Source organism: Phyllostomus hastatus, unplaced genomic scaffold, assembly GCF_019186645.2.
Source record: "Phyllostomus hastatus isolate PE091 unplaced genomic scaffold, TTU_PhHast_1.1 phas_contig_152, whole genome shotgun sequence".
Taxonomy (NCBI): Eukaryota; Metazoa; Chordata; class Mammalia; order Chiroptera; family Phyllostomidae; genus Phyllostomus; species Phyllostomus hastatus.
The window spans coordinates 14,967,803-14,985,089 of record NW_025333622.1 but is presented as its reverse complement, the minus strand read 5'-3'; the positions used below and the strand labels follow the sequence as shown (position 1 = coordinate 14,985,089).

Genomic DNA, 17,287 nt, shown 5'->3' with positions numbered 1-17,287 from the left:
GCATTCCTGGTTAATGCAGATACTACAAATTCTAGCTGGGCAAGGGGAGAGGACAAGGATTTCCTCTAGTCATAAGGATTAAAACTTACTATACGTAATTTCAAGGTATTTTTAACAACATGTACAATGACAACAGGACAGGGGGAGGATTTTAATGTGGAAGGTGAGGATGGGTAAGGCAGGAGAGAGTAACGGGGGAAAATGGGGACAACTGTAATTGAACAACAATAAAAAAGAATTATTTTTAAAAACAAATTATCATAAACAAATGTTGGAGAGGTTGTGGAGAAAAGGGAACCCTAGTGCACTGCTGGTGGGAATGCAGACTGGTACAACCACTATGGAAAACAGTATGGAATTTTCTCAGAAAACTAAAAATGGATCTGCCTTTTGACCCAGCAATTCCACTGCTGGGACTATATCCTAAGAACACTAAAACACCAATCCAAAAGAACCTGTGCACCCCAATGTTCATAGCAGCACAATTTACAATAGCCAAGTGCTGGAAGCAACCTAGATGCCCATCAGTAAATGAATGGATCAAAAAACTATGGTACATTTACACAATGGAATTCTATGCAGCAGAAAGAAAGAAGGAGCTCCTACCCTTTGCAACAGCATGGATGGAACTGGAGAGCATTATACTAAGTGAAATAAGCCAGGCAGTGAAAGACAAATACCATATGATCTCACCTTTAACAGGAACCTAAACAACAAAACAAACAAGCAAGCAAAATATAACCAAAGACACTGAAATAGAGAACAGGCTGACAGTGACCAAAGGGGAGAGGGGAGGGAATTTCAGGGCAAAAGGGTGAAGGGTTTGAAGGAACAATTATAAAGGACACATGGACAATAACAGGGGTTGTGGGGAGGATGGAAACAGGAAGGAGGTGGGAAGGGCTGGGGGGTTGGGCTGGGGTGGGGTAAAAGGGCAGAAAACTGTACCTGAACAACAATAAAAAAAAAAAAAAAACCCTGACAACGCCAAAAAAAAAAAGAAAGAAAGAAGTAAAATTGTTTTGAAAAATAAAGAATCATTTTTTAAAGAGACCATGTCCAATTAAATATAAATACTATGGTGACTTGATATCCATTATTATATATTTAAACACTGTAAGAACAAACTATCCATGGCCAGGTGGCTCAGTTGGTTGGAGTGTCCTCCTATATACCGAAGAGGATGCTGGTTTGGTTCCCAGTCAGGGCACATACCTAGGTTGAGGGTTCCTGGTCAGGGCAAATATGGGATGCAACTGATCAATATTTCTCTCACATTGATGCGCTGATCTCTCTCTCTCTTTCTCTCTCCCTTCCTCTAAAAACTAATAAACACATATACTTGGGTGAGGATTAACACAAAAGAAGAAACTATTCTTTAATGATTAAGTCTTACATTTTCCTTTTACTCTTTGACTTGTGTTTCCCTTTACCCCAGTTATTGTCCCAGAGGGTTCTTTTCCTCCCAGAGGAATATAAAAATTAAGATTCCCAAGACATGTGCCTATTGTAAGTGAGGGAGGGATGCATGACTATGAAAGGGGAATGATAAAGGAGAATCTGCACATCACAGGTGCCGTCTTAGGCAATCACTTTGAGGGAGAAGTATGTTTAAAAGCTGTGGAGTCGTATGAACATACTTTTGGGAAAATATGCATTTTGAGGTGTTTGTGTACCTCAGTCTGGACTTCTGGCCTATAATACTCTAATAACGCATTGGATCTTTGCTTTCACTCTAAGCCCTGTTGAATCCATTTTCCAACTAGCAGCCACAAAAAAACATGAATGAGAGGAGTCATACCCTTTAATAGCATTCAATACTCTAAAAAACACCAATTTCTTGCCATCCCATACATAAGGACCTGATACCTTGTGCTGTTTCTGCCCGTCACTCATGCACTGGGTGTTCTGACACATGCCCAAGTTGTTCCCACCTTCCTGCAGTCACAAGTGCTGGCTCCTCCCCATTCTCCACATGGTGGTCATCCTTCAGGACTCAGGCCAACTGTTACTCTCTCAGAGGACCCTCTCTGAGTACCAAATCAAAAATATTCTAACTTTGCCAACCTCTACCAAATTATTGCCTGTTGCAGGAAACCTGTTCTTATCATTACCAGCACTTTGTGATGACTTGTAATTAAATGTGATTTGTCTTCAGGTTAGTGTCCGTGTTCCCCTGAGGACTGTAAACTAACTTAGAAGAGAGAACAGCTGCTTTGTTCATCATGATATATTACCTAGGACAACCACAACACCACTGGATACTCAATAAAGACCTGCTCAAGGAATAAATCGGCAAGTAAACTCATGAATAAACATGAGAATAAACTGTTCTCTGCCTAAAATGCTTCAATAGTTTTCCATTGCCTTAAATATAAAACCAAAATTCCGGAGTACAGCAGGTCCTCAAGTAATGTTGTTTCATTCAATGTCATTTCATTATAACACTGATGAGATGCTGGAGGAAACTAACACTTGTTATATCAATTAGCCTAAGGTAAAATTGGTTTCATTATATGTTATTTCACTTAAAGTCACAGAACCTATCGATGACACTAACTGAGGACTTACCTTGTAAGATAAGACTAAACATGCTTCAGCATGATCTGATTGCACACACTCGCCTCTCCCTTCCTGCAACCCTCCCTCCCTCCCTCCCGTGGATCTTGCCATTCATATCTATCCTGAAATGTAGCTTGAATCACTATTTAAAGCTCCCTGGATGCTTCCAGCTTTTACCTATGCTGGTCCCTTCACATGTAATGCAGTGAATATCCTTCACCTCTTCTTTGTCCAACTCTTTCCTTTTAAGACTAACCTCATGCATTAACCATCTATTCCAGGAAGCTCACTCACCTCTCCAACCTAGATAAGGTGCCTGCCCTTCTTTCTGTTCTCAAAGCTTTCTATTCAGATCCCTACCATGGTCCTTATCAAACTGAACCATAGTTATAGTTTCATTCTTCAGTTTTTCCCAATAAACTATGAACTTTTTGAGGCAGAGGCGTATCTATTACCTTTTAATTTCCAGTGCTTAGTGTAGCGAGGTATTCAATAAATGTTTATAGAAAAGGTGACATTAGTAAAACTATCATTATTTTATTTTGAGCATTACTGCCACTGGGGAAGACTGGGGAGTGAAACTATAATTCTATTACCACACATCATCACTAGTGCTGTTTTAGCATGGTAACTTCTACTGGAAAAGTACTTGGGTATCACGGTGATAACTGCTCTGTAAGTGACTAGGGAGATTTGCAGCCAACAGGAAATAGAGGTTTTTATTCTTAACAAAGCTTTAAGAATAAAAAAATGAGACACTTGGTAGTGGCCACTGTGTAGACTGAACTCCATTGGTCATGTGTCTAGCTCCACTTCCTATGCAACAGCATCTGAACAACCACATTAAGAAATGTGATTAAGTAAAAATGAAGATAGAAGCCTTCCAGGAGAAAAAGCCATGGCCTTCAAAGGAAGCAATCGAATAGGAAAAGCAAGCAGGTGAATCATAATGAGGTGCATGTCACCAGCATGCACTGTACATTCCACAAGCACTGCCTTCTTATTTACTTCTTTTAGCTATTTAACTGTAAGGTGCAGAGATGTTGGATCAAATTTAGATGACTGTGTTGCCCATTTTCACATCACAGAATTGAGACCTACTGACAGTGAAGGCCATTCCTGCCCTCCCACCTGCCTGTCTGGCTGGCAGGGAAGGGAAACACTTGCATGTTAAAGGAAGCTGGGTGGGGTGACAGTGAAATCTAGAGTTAAAAACCAAGCTGGTCCAAGATGTCCTGCAGGCTGCAAAATGCAGTTTAATCTAGAGTGACATTTCTTTAAATGATCTTAATTATTGGAGTGCATAATTTTTAGTATGCAAATAAAGTTTAAAAACCTGAATAAAAAAGATGTACTCCTTAAAACATGCTCATTAATCTACCATTATCTAGCAAATCATTAGCAAAATCTTATGATCTTGTTTTCTTTTTTAAAAGATTTATTTATTTATTTTTAGAGTGAGGGGAAGGGAGTGAAGAAGAGAAGGAGAGAAACATCAATGTGTGGTTGCCTCTCTCGTGTCCCCACCTGACCTGCAACCCAGGCATATACCCTGACTGGGAATTGAAGCAGTGACCGTTTGGTTCACAGGCTGGCGCTCAATCCACTGAGCCACACCAGCTGGGGCACTTTATGGTTTTCTAGATCAAGGATTTAAACATAACATATAAGCCAAATAATGTCAAAATAGCAATTTGAAGAAAATGAGTATAACTATTAAAATGAGCTTTTAGAATAAAAATAAAAAGTCACCTGGAAGTGTTCATTTATTGAGCAGCTACATTTTACTCAAAATATTCAAAAACATTCTGTACCATAAAAATAATTCCAACTTACTACGGATATTGCTCCCCTACCTCCAGGTAATTCTGAGAATAGTAACAGAGAAGAAATTTTACTCTATATTCATTTTAAGAAAATGGACTCTTACATTGAACAAAATATAAAACTTGTCAAAACTTGAAGAGAGAGAAGTTTCAAAATAAGAAAACCATGTGGAAAGGAATCCTGGAGTTTCCTCCTAGGATTATTCCTTTTTATCTCTCCATTGGCCATCACAGTTAGAAGACATCTTCTTCACTGGATCATTAGACAACTTCAAATTTGGGGCATGGGCTCACCACAGAGCAGCATGTATGAGGAACAAAGAAACTGTAAGAGGATCCTGTAAAGAATGTAGGAAAGGCATCAAGAAACGTTTTCCTCTGAGAGTTTTTCCCTGCTCAAACCTTAAAAGGTTCTGTACTTTATTTTAATAAGAGATTTGGTTCACAAACAATTTTACTTTGCACTTTGAGAAATCAAAAGATGAAGATCTCCTCCTCCTACTAGAGGTAGTCATTTCTTCTTAGGGGCTATATTAGGCAAGGGACAGATATATTTTGGACCTGAGGAAGATAATAAAAATAATATCCCTAGCCAAAAAAAGCTTCACTCCATTTAAAATATTCCAAAGGAATACTTGATGATTCAGTTAATAAACAGTGGGGCTAGAGGACACAAAAAGATAAAAAGAAGATGAGAGCAGGGGCACAATGAATGTAGGTCATGCAACCCCAGAAGTATAAACATAAAAACGGTTTCTTCATACCTTAAAAACCACTTAAAGCCCAAATGATTGGTCTCATGCAATATTTCACTCAAGGGCTTCAGATAGGCAATAAGTAGCAGAATGGTGCAAAAAAAAAAAAACCCAGGAAATATAAAAAAACATGCAATTAAAAGTAAATTACACAAAGTGACTTTGGAAGGTAGTTTCACAGTTCTTACAAAGCTAAGTATAGTCTTACCATACAATCCAACAACCAGACTCCAAGGTATTTACCTAAATGACTTACAAATTTATGCCTATACTAATGAACATAAATGCTTATAGAAGCTTATTCACAATTGCCTAATATTGGAAGCAGTCAAGACTTTCTTCAACAGGTAAGGAAACAAGCAAACTGTGGCACTTCTATACAGTTGAATATAATTCCGAGATAAAACAAAGTGAGTTCTCAGGCCACAGATGTGAAAGAACCTCAAATGCTGAGGCTAAATGAAAAAAGCTAGTCTGAAAAGCCTAAATACTATGTGATTCCAACTATATGACACTGTGGAAAAGGCAAAACTATAGAAATAGAAAAAGATCACAGACTGTGGAGACAGGGGAGGAGTGATTAGGTGGAACACTGGTGAGTTTTAGGGTAGTGCAACTATTCTGTATGATACAGTAATGGTGGATACATGCCATCATACATTTGTTAAAACCCACAGAACTGTGCAACTTGAAGAGTGAACCAAAATGTAAACTATGGACTAGTTAATAACGTATCATTTTGGCTCATCAATTTTTTTTTAATATTTTATTTATTTTTTAGAGAGGGAAGGGAGGGAGATAGAGAGAGAGAAACATCAGTGTGCGGTTGCTGGGGGTTATGGCCTGCAACCCAGGATTGTACCCTGGCTGGGAATCGAACCTGGGACACTTTGGTTCCCAGCCCGCGCTCCATCCACTGAGCTACGCCAGCCAGGGCTGGCTCATCAATTTTAATGTACCACACCAGTGCAAGATGTTAGTAACAGGGAAAACTGAGATGGAGAAAGGAGTGTATAGAAACTCTCTGTATTTTCTGCTCACATTTTATATAAACTAAAACTGGTAAAAAATGATTAAAAATTATAACCAGTTTTACAAACAATAGCTTTTAAAAAGAACACATAACAGTAGTCGATGGTCCATAATCATGTGATCTATTATTAATTGCCAAAATTTCTACAGGTTATCTGATATGTGAGACTTACAACTAAGTTATGATTCCCAAAGCAGAAAGAATTATTTACAGGAAGAAAACGATGGGTTGCACTTTGAAAATTAAGGAAGTGTGTAAAAAAGGTAAAATCAAGCTAAAGGAAGAGCCCTCCTCACTCTGGAACAATGGCTGCCACCATGCCATTTCTGAAGCACTCCACTACCCAAACTCTACTCCACTATATGTTAGGAAATATTCAAAAAGAAAGTAGACTAAGGCAGGGCACTGAAAGACAGTCATTCTGTGAAAAGATCGATTTTTCTTCAGCTTTGCTAGTATCAGTCTGTCTTCCTTTCTATACTCAACACTACAGAAACTACATCCTTATTATCTAGCAGAGCATGAAGGGTTCCCTTTGGTACATACTCCAATATATCTGCTTGGAAATGAACTCTTCTTCCAGGCTATGTAACTACCTCAACTCACAAAGGTACTGGTGAGCTGATCAAGGAGGTTTCCCCCCAAATTCATGTTACTCTCTCACTGAACTCGTTTTTAACTGTTTAATGTTTATATTTCTCCAACAAAGAAAGGGAAAAGAAATAGTCACTGAAAAATTAATTGCCATGAGTCTCTCTCTGTATGAGGCAGGCTCAAAACCTCCAATCACACTCTCATAATGGAACCTGAGATTAGAGTCTTCACTGGTAAAACTGTTTCTCCCAATCACATCTTCCATCTCTAATTATCTTTCCTAATAAAAAGTTAAAAGCAAGGGTATGAGGATCTAAAATGATGTAGAAAAAATATAAAGAAAATAGCAAAAGAACTCTTTAATAAGGCACTTCAAAAGACATGCTGATCTGGGACTCGCAGGCATCACCATATCTACGTCTTTCATACTTGTTACTAAGCTTCCTTTGTGGTAACTTGAACTGCTCTTTTGAACAAGCCAGGGTATAAAATAAATAAACTATTGGCTATTTAAAATTCACATCTTTAACTCAGAAATGTTTGTGTTTTACCATTCAAATTAAAAGCAGGATTGTGCCCAGTCTTGTAACAAACAGACAAGTTCCATTTCATCCCATCAGATATATAAGCATATACTACAACAATATATCTGAAATCAGTCCCAAATTACTAATGCAGAGACTTCTGCAGTAACATGAATCACTCTTATGTAGCTGTACTTCAATTCTTATTAAGTACTTACTTACACTTGATGAGCATTTTTGGAACCCTTTAAACATATGTATAGTTTCCCTAGACTACACTGCTGGGGTTTTACCTTTCGTTTAACCAGCTGCATTGCCAGTAACTGTATAAAATCGCAGACCTGTTTTTCAGCATTGGTCCTGGCTGATTCCTCTTGTGCTAGCACCATTTCTCGCTCTGCAGTTATCTGTACACTCTCTCTTAGTGCTTCTTCCAGCTCTTCAATTCTGTCATCCTTCTTACGGAGACTGTCCTGGAAAACGATGGAAGACTCGGTGAAGTAGATTAATTAGTTAACCCAAGGACAGCCTATTTTTCAACAAGTGTTATTTGCTTATTAAATGTTCTTCCCTTCAGAAGTAAATGTAGGCCAAAAAAGATAGCATCACAGAGGAAAAAGTGAAACGACAGAAGAAAGACATAAAGGAGGTTGATTAAGTACATTACTAAGAGCAAAGGGCCAAGTTATCAAGCAAGAGAAATATGTGATGGACTTTTCTTCAAAACATAGTGAATAAAATTGTTTGTGATAGGCAGCAAAGGTAGCAAAGGCGTGATTATTTAGAAACACAAAGCTATTTTTGAATGACTCTCTAAACTGGCTTAAAGCCAGCTCTGATGAAGCCTAACCAATAAGACTCAATGCCAAAGCATTCTTTTTCCCTGAAAAGTTAAGCCTAGATGAAAAGTTAAGTAAACAGCATGACCTTTCAGATTATTATCTTCATACAGACAATCACTGGCAAACTAATTTAGAAAGAGAGAAATGAAAAAGGAGTTTCTCCTAATGAATTCAAGAAAGTAAAGTTTTCTTAATCTTATATGAGAAAACTGAAAGAAAAAAAATTGATATAAATGACTGGTCGGGCTAAGAATAGGCAATTGAGTTAGCCAACCAAAACTCACTGACTGATACTTAAGTTTAAAAAGTAAACTTTAGAGAAGTAATTATGGATTTCTATCAGAAAGACAAGCAAAATCTTACAGGACTTTAAAAGCTCATGTAAGATATGAGATCTTAGAAATAAGAAGGATTAATTAAGCAATTTTCAAGTAGAATGAAAAACTTAATTCATGAGGTTATTATAAGCATTTCTTCTTTAGATTCTTATAGAAGCAGAAGATTAAGAATAAAGTATTAGATTATCTTAACATATGAATCAACAGAACAAGATTTGCTAAACCATACTCAAACTTTCAGAATGCGCATACCAGCAAGACATCAAAGGAGTCTGTGTTTTATCTATGCAATCCTCATTTAATTATACTGTAGTTCACTTTTCTAAGTACAAGGTATAAGAAAGTCCTTTTTGACAACTTCATCTTCAGAAATCTAGAACTTGAAATCTGTCTGATTTTGAAATGTCAGATTTTTCTTTCTACTTTGAAGGAATGGCACCTACATTTAACATCTTCCCTAATAAAAAGCTGATAATTCTTTTGCTGTAATTTTTCTCAATTTAAAAATAAATGATATTTTGGAAAAAAATTCATATTTTAGAGATATACGTTATATTCATTTTTTTAAAGTTTCCATTCTTCTCAGAGATGATGTCGTAAAATACTCTGATTTAGTCCCATAAGTAAGGTTCTGCTTTATGCAGAGAAGCTTAGCTGTATCAGAAAATGCTCTATGTTGAACTCTTAATGCTTCCAGTTTGCTTGCCATAGACCACAGAATACACTGAGGGTTTCTAAAACAATGCCAAACAGAGAGAGACAGGGAGTAATGTGAACAAAAACAAAGTCCAAGGTAGTTTCTACTGATTCAGAGAAAATGAAATGAAACAGAAGAATCATGGGGAAAGAGATGAATGCAATGATCAGTTCATTCAGTCCTCTCAAACAGTCTTATAATATATTTGTACAATAGTAACATGGGATCCTGAATTACAACTGCTATAAGCAAGAAAAAACAAACAAACCCATTAATGTTTCCCATTACCAACCTGTGAATAACTCAACATTATATCTTTGTTCAGTCTATCATATCCTTCACTCTTAAACTAACTTTTGAAGGCCTCCTGAGAGGATTCTGTTATCCTAACCTGAATTGAGGCTGAAAAAGTTATTCCAAGCAAGAGCAGTTATTAAGTGAAGCTTGATTCAAAGTGCCTGCTCAGCTAAAGCCAGCCCAGCCAATCCAAAGAAATTCCCAGGAACCAATTTCAAGCAAATGGGTTTACTTGCACTTCTCCATGGGCCAAAAGAAAAAGCCTTGTGACTTCATCAGTAAAACTTTTAGAGAGAGGATGATTAGTAATTTGTCATAATGCAGATGATTAGTGTAGGTTTTCACACTGAAAGTTTCCTCAATACCCCTGGTAAAATCAGTCTACCAGATGAGCTCACTGGGCAAGGCCATTTACTTAAGAAAAGTTTTCTGGACTTAATGGCAGAGCCTGGTTCAAAATCTTTCTCTACAATAAAGATGAAGAATAAAAGACAAGTAAAATCACAAATAAAATGAAAAGAAGAGGACTGTTAAACAACATTTATGATATTACAAGTTGTATAACAACATCTCAATGTACAACTATATATGGCATCATCTGCTAAGGAAACCGCATTAAATTAGGGCAGTAACAGGAGAATGGAGATAGCATATACCCTCATCACTGTCATCAACAAAGTCCATGACTACTTAACCCATCCAAGGAGTAAAATTTGGCTCACGTTTTATTTTCAGAATCTTAGCAGATAAAGGTAAACCAAGGAAGTTTCCTTTGTACTAAACTACACCTTGAATCTATTTCACTTAGTAAAATATTAAGCCAATGACAGAAATCAACAAAACCTTTTAGTTCTACAAATACTGGAGCCCTGAACACACTGCTAGGTCATATTTATAATTACTCTTTCTTGTCCTCACTCTTTCATGAAGACTAAATGCATTTTGCTGGACTCAGATTATATACACTCTATTTTTTTTTGAGTTTAGGATACTAGAGAAAAGAAAAGATCTTAAAAAGTTTTAGAAAGACCAAAATTGATCATTCATAAAGAATAAAAATTTGGAAGGCACTGGAATTTTTAAGGGCAATATAGAAAGTCAGAGGACATTTGAAGTAATGCCTTCAAAACTCTGAGGGAAAAATGAGTTCTGATCTAGAATTCTAAATCCAAATTATCAATCAAGTGTGAGGATAAAATGCAAAGTCTAAAAACATTTATATACCACATTACAAACTCGGAAAGCTACTAGGGATGTGTGCTATCACACTGGAGAGCTAACCTAGAAAGAGGAAGACGTGGGATCCAGGACAAGGGGCCTGCTATGAGTGCGGGTGAAGTGACTCCTGAGGGTGCCAATAAGTCTAGAGAAAAAGGACAGCTTAGAGCAGAAAACAGAAACTCAAGGAAAGATGTTTCCAAGGGAAAAAAAGTGGATGTACAGATTACCTGGGTTAATTAATAAGGGACAGCATGTTCTACAACAGTGACAATGTCAGGAGGAATGTTACAGTTTGAGAAAGGAAATTAGGAATAAACCAGTGATATGTATACTAGTAACAAATAAACAAAAAATCCAAAGCAGTTATTACCACCAGGAAAAACTAAAAATACAATAAAGGAAATATAATCATAATGTACCATGTGCCTTAAACACAGTTACTTAAAACTTGGTATTACTATATCACAAATATGGAAAGAGGGAAATGTGTGTGGTGGTTTGTGTAAAAAAGCTAACCCCTCATAATTCATAATCAAAAGTTAATAGATAACTAATGTGAAATAAAAAAAATAATAAAACAGCAATATAAAAATGTGATTTGGAAACGTGGCAGTAAACAGCAGAAGAAAATCAAACGTGATGAAAGGGGTATCTTAGGAGAGCAGGAATCAAGGTTAGACAAGAATGAGGTAGGGGACTACATGAGATATGTAGTATTACTTCACTTCGTACATGATACAAATATATATTGTTTGAAAAAATGAAAATCAGATTTAAAAATACATTAAAACACTGCAAATAAATTAATGAGTATATAAAGAACTTCTGGAAATAATTATGTATGTGGTGACTATTTCAGACACATACTCTAAACACATGGGTTAACTATTTACTGTGAAAAGAGAAAAGTACACTGGGTAAATATATCTCAAGAAAGCTATCAGAAACAAACAAACAAATAATAAATGTTTAAAAGAAAAAACATATGCATTGTGCTCCAGTTTTTTATTCAAAATTTCTTCATGCCACTAATTTGCATGAGTCAAAATTATAAGAAATTCCTTCCCAGTCGTTAGGTAGCTATGGGATACTCCAAATAATATTTTGTAAAAGGACAATACATTGCAGGTTATTATTCTGAAGATTCTGAAGATACCTAAGGTTTAAGTATCCTAAGAGCAGATGTCTCAGCATAAGCCAAGAACATTTCAAATTGTCTCCTGTTCCCTTTTCTCTGCAAATAGTTCAACACTCCCCTTTTTTTAAATCATACCTACAGAAGTAGTAGTGAGTACATTTTAGTGACAGAGTTTTACATGATTTTTTAGTGACAAAATTGTTCATCTATACTACTCCTCTAGTTAATGGTGTATTTTGGATTGAAAAAAAAAGAAAAATCTCTCATCTGTTCAATGTCTGAACTCTGAGTAGAAGTGGCAGTTATCACCAACCTCTCTGAATATGTGCGAGCCAAGAAAATGTCAGTTGGCAAAGTACTGGACTTCAGAAATTGTGAGACACAACAGATTTGGTTTACTTCTGCTCTCAGGTCCAGGCCTGAGGAAGTAAAGGGACATGCTGAAACCCCTGGGAAGTGCTCCTACACCAGGTATGGCCTAAAGGTCCTGATTTAGTGCTGCACAGTCTCAACTATACTTTTTCTTTCAGAAAGTCCATATTTAGCATTCTTCAAGTTAATGAAGTAGTCATGCCATAATGAGCCAGTAATCCTGGAGAACTCTATACAGAACCTCTGATACCCCTAATCCCTTCTATCTCTAGGGTATTCCACAGGTTTGAAGGCCCTGAGGCATTCAGAAAACAGAAGATGACTTATTGGAAACAAATGCAGATACAGAGTAAAGCTAAGGTATGACACGTCACACTTAAGTTTGAGAAAATCATTCCCATTATTTATATGCATTACTGATCTGCTGCTAACTTGAAATAAGGTCTTTTAAACTTCTTCAGCTAAATTATTCGTGCTGTTGAACATGATGTCCACTAGCCACGTGTAAGGTAAGGGTTGTCAAGAAACATGTATAAAGGACCTATGGACAAAGCCAAAGATGGGTAGGAGTGAAGGTGGGAGGTGGATGGAGTGGGGGAAAGTGGTGGCAGGGAAGTGGGGAATACTGTACTTGAACAATAATAAAAAAAGGATGCAAAAAAATATATATTCTAGGAAATAAATAACAAAAAAACAAATTGAGGTGTGCTATAAATACATACTAAATTCTGAAGACTTAGTACCAGCAAGAAAGAATGTAAAATATTTCATTAATAATCTTACATTAATTATACATAAAAATGGTACTATTTTAGATATACTATATTAAAAATACATTATGATAATGTCATCTGTTTCCCTTTAGGTTTTTTAATGAAGCTATTAGAAAATTCAAAATTATATATGTGCCGACATTATATTTCTATTGGGCAATGCGGCCATAGCAAAAATAGTTTGTACATATGATATGTATCCATAAAAGGCTATATAGCATATCATGTTTTATATAAATTCCTAACTTTTCTCAGCTCACAGCCTTCTAGCACACAAACATGAGTTATACAGGTGAGAATCCTTATGGCAAAAACTGCCAAAAGCTCTAATAATTCCCAGCACTGAATATCACTGTGGTGATAACATTAATAAAACAAATTCAAAAGCACTTACTCTTCTGCCAACAGAGAAAACCAAACTGTGGATTTAAAGGAAAAAATATTCAGGCATATGGCAAATTACTTTAATACTTAGGACATAAAGTGCCTGTATTAGTTGTTTATTGTTATATAACATGTTACCTCAAAACTTAGCAGTTTTAAAACAAGAGTGAATATTTTTTATCTCACAGTTTCTGTGGGTCAGGACCTCAAAGGCAGCTTAGCCAAACAGTTCTGGTTCCAGCGTCTCTCAGGGGGTTAGAGTCAGGATGTCAGCCAGAATTCAGTCCTCTGCTTCCACTTACATGGTTGGCAAGTTGGTGATAGCTCTTGGCAAGGAGCCTCTGTTCCCCTCTACAGGGCTGCTTGAGTATCATTATGACATGTCGCCTGGCTTTCCTCAGAGCAAGTGATCCAAAAGAGCAAGGCAGAAGCATCAATATCTTTGATGGTCTAGCCTCGAAAGTCAAATACCAACACTTCTGACATTTTCTATTGTTCACACAGACTAATCCTGACACTACAGGCGAGAGGACTGCACAAGGGATGAATACCAGGAGGCAAGGACGATTTGGGGCCATCTTCGGGGATGGTTATCAAAGTACCCAAGTGTGTAACTCCAGTACAATGACATTGGATTACCAATGAAGCAATGCAAAATGAAGACTGTGATTATCAAAACTGCTTCTGCAAGGAAAATATGTTAGGATAACAGGGCCTTTACTACGAAGACACAGCTTTTGTTCCAAGATTATATACTAAAATGGAACCCAATGATACTACATTATGATGGAAAGCAAACATACCTAAAATGTAAATGGCAGATATTAAGGAGACTTTACAAAAGTGAGATATGGAGCAGCATGTCATTGAATAAGAATTCATCAAAATATGTGTTCTCTCAGGAATTATTAAGAATAAACCTGCAATTGATTGAATTCTACTTACAGATCTTTTCTTGTGATTATGGTAAAAATCACAATAATCCAACTTAATTTGTTAATAGATCAGTACTAAGAATGCTCAATGATATGCCAATCAATCAAAATTCAATTAAAAATATTTGGCAAATGTTTAAAAAGTTATATAATAGAGGTTTATTAATAAGTTTAGTTCTCACATTTTAGTGAAGTTTCTTTCTTTTGGGAATCAACACGTTTTTTAAGATGAGAATGAAATATTCATAGCCTTATCCACCCAAATGACCAAAGACTCTCTTTCGATTCCTGTTCCTTCACGAATTTTCATAATTGATTCTACTCTTAAGGAGGGAGGGAGGAGGAGTCACAAAATTTAGCCAAAAATGAGTTTAATTCAAAATTACAAAGAAAAGAAGTTTTTGTACTCTTTTGAGTTAGTCAATTTTCTAGCACACATTATTTGGAAGAAAAGTATTAAATTGGCAGCCTGAGGGGGAAAATACTAAATAGAGAAAAAGACTTCAACTTCATTCATCTGCTCTAACTTGGATATTTCACTCTGTTTAACCAGTTCAGGCAACTCCAAATTTAGATATGTTCTGTGTGCCACAGAAAACTCACCTAATAGCTGTCTGGAGACAGCAAAGAAATATGCTTTACCATTCTAAATAGTTCATTAAAAGAAACTGCCCATTAATTATATCATTTAAAAGCAGTACCTTAGAATTATACTTCAACTATAAATGATGCTATAAATTATGTTTGTATTCATCAAAACTAACACAGACCAGTTTTCCTACTACTGAATTAGGTACCAAAGCCTGCTTATGCCAGCTATACTTATTAACTGAGGTCAAATGAAACCGCTTCATTCACAGAGTATAGGGATTACAACAGGAGGTTTGTGTGACTAGTTTTGGAGGGATTGCAGAGAGTGAGAGAGAGGAACTTGGAAGCAATGAAAGAAGTCCTCATGCCCTTAAATAAGAAGATTTCTATATTCAAGCAAGATTAAGGCAAAAGCTGTGACAGCAGTAACTATGATTTCATTCAGGCAAGTGAACAAGAAGACTGGACCCTTCAGCAAATCTCATAATAATACTCCCCTAACACATTACTCTAAACTTCGCTTCTTGACATCAGCTCTGTGAACAATTAGCTATATATCATTGCAGCTGTAAGACTTGAGTCTCTATTGCCTTTCCTTCAAATCCAACATTCAATAAGGAAAGCAAAGACGAAAAAAAAACATCAATTAGCCCTGGCTGGTGTGGCTCAGTGGAGTGAGTGCTGGTCTGCCAACCAAAGGACTCTTGGTTTGATTCCCAGTCCGGGCACAGGCCTGGGTTGGGGGGCCAAGGCCCCCCAGTAGGGTGCATGAGAAAGGCAACCACATTTATGTTTCTCTCCCTTTCTTTCTCCCTCCCATCCCTTCTAAAAATAGATAAATACAAATTTTATTAATTTTTTAATAAAAATGGCAATTAAAAATGAATCTTTTGTTCTCTTCAAACATCTCCTTTAAAGTAAAAAGAAAAAACCCTCAATAATATAATAACATAAAAAGAAATCACTTGATAACAAGCGCTCTTATTCAGCTTTTCCCTTTTTCAGAAGCAGAAAGGAGGTCACTGCAGACTTCCATAGATTACTCAAGATAACAGCTTCCGACATTCACTCATCCCTTTCCCAACTCTGACTGGGTCATGGTTAGGGAGGTTATTTATTTGGGTTAATTTTAAGAGTTGCTTCCTTTGGAGTAAACACCACTTACCAGAGAGACTTTAACATGTTCTGAAAGTTATTAATGTTAACTGCTATCCATTATCCTTAACATAAAGAGACAGCAATTCTTTATTACCCTCAACCCAACTGTTTATTCTTCCTCCCTCTCCCCACCATGTCAAGTATACATATACATGCAGAAGATTTCATTAAAATCATTCAACTTGTCAGAATTCAATTACCAACTGCTCAGATGTTTGTGGGTGGGGGAAGGATCAAAGCCAGATGCATTGATGCAGTCAATTTTAAGAAAAGAAAGCTAGCGTAACACAGAGACAGAATTTGGTTACATACCAAGTACTTTTCATTTTAAGGAAATGCTTTGGATTAAAATGTTTTCTTCCCCTTCTCTTTCAAGTTCTTCAAATATCTCCCCCAGTTACAGCAGAATTCTGATATAACCTCAATTGTTAAATATCAGAGTAAAAAAAAAAAGCAAATGCATTTCATTAGAGAAATGGAAACACACCTATAAAATGATGTGATATACATGTATGTTAATAACTTTTATAAGAATCCCATATAGATTAGCCAGATTCTCATCTCGAAAATCCTGACAGTTGGGCATCAGAAATTTAGGCAAGGAGGCGGAGTTTACCTCACATACAGCATGTCTCCTCCGATAGGTGTGCTTATAAAAAGAACAAGCGTACATTTTCACAGTCTTTACCAAAACTCCCAAAGATAATCTTTTATTTATAATAACATACAACTGATAGGGTCCACAAACAGTTGACTCTTGCACTGAGGTCTTGGCAAAGGAGCTACATGTATGCCTACTTCTGCTTTCTCTTAAAAATAAAAAGAATCCTACTGGAGACTTCACTTTCCAAATGCAAGGGAGTTTCCACAGTAAGACAAAGAAAAAAATTAAACCATTTCATTTCACTACAGTGAGTACACAGTACTTACAGAACACAGAATGTTACTGCCAAGTATAACTTTAACCATTCATCATTTTCTGGTAAGCAATCTTATAATAAACTCAACGAATGTGGCCAAAAGTTCCCGTAGAACAGGGCTAAACTTAACTCTAGGAAATGGCTGAGCAGGCTACACATTAGTACTATGAGTAAACATTCTTTCAGTAAATTTAATTGGCTATCACATGAAACTAAATTTTGGCCAAAAGGAAAAGTATCTAATGTACATTTCAAACACTACAGCGTTTTTAAAAATAATTTTAATACTTATTTTGCTCTTTTTCTAAATGGTAAAAAATAGCAGTT

At 36.3% G+C, this 17,287-nt stretch overlaps 1 protein-coding gene across 10 annotated transcripts in view; it reads right to left on the bottom strand.

Annotated features, from left to right (window-relative positions):
- ERC1 (ELKS/RAB6-interacting/CAST family member 1) overlaps positions 1-17,287 on the bottom strand; it is a 564,233-nt gene that overhangs the window by 273,426 nt on the left and 273,520 nt on the right. For 8 of the 10 annotated variants that reach the window (XM_045830450.1, XM_045830453.1, XM_045830452.1 and 5 more), the window contains one exon: positions 7,636-7,767. The exons of the other annotated variants lie outside the window; for them this stretch is intronic. In XM_045830450.1, coding sequence (XP_045686406.1) covers positions 7,636-7,767 — 132 coding nt within the window. The remainder of the gene's footprint in view (positions 1-7,635; positions 7,768-17,287) is intronic. 10 annotated transcript variants of the gene reach the window in all.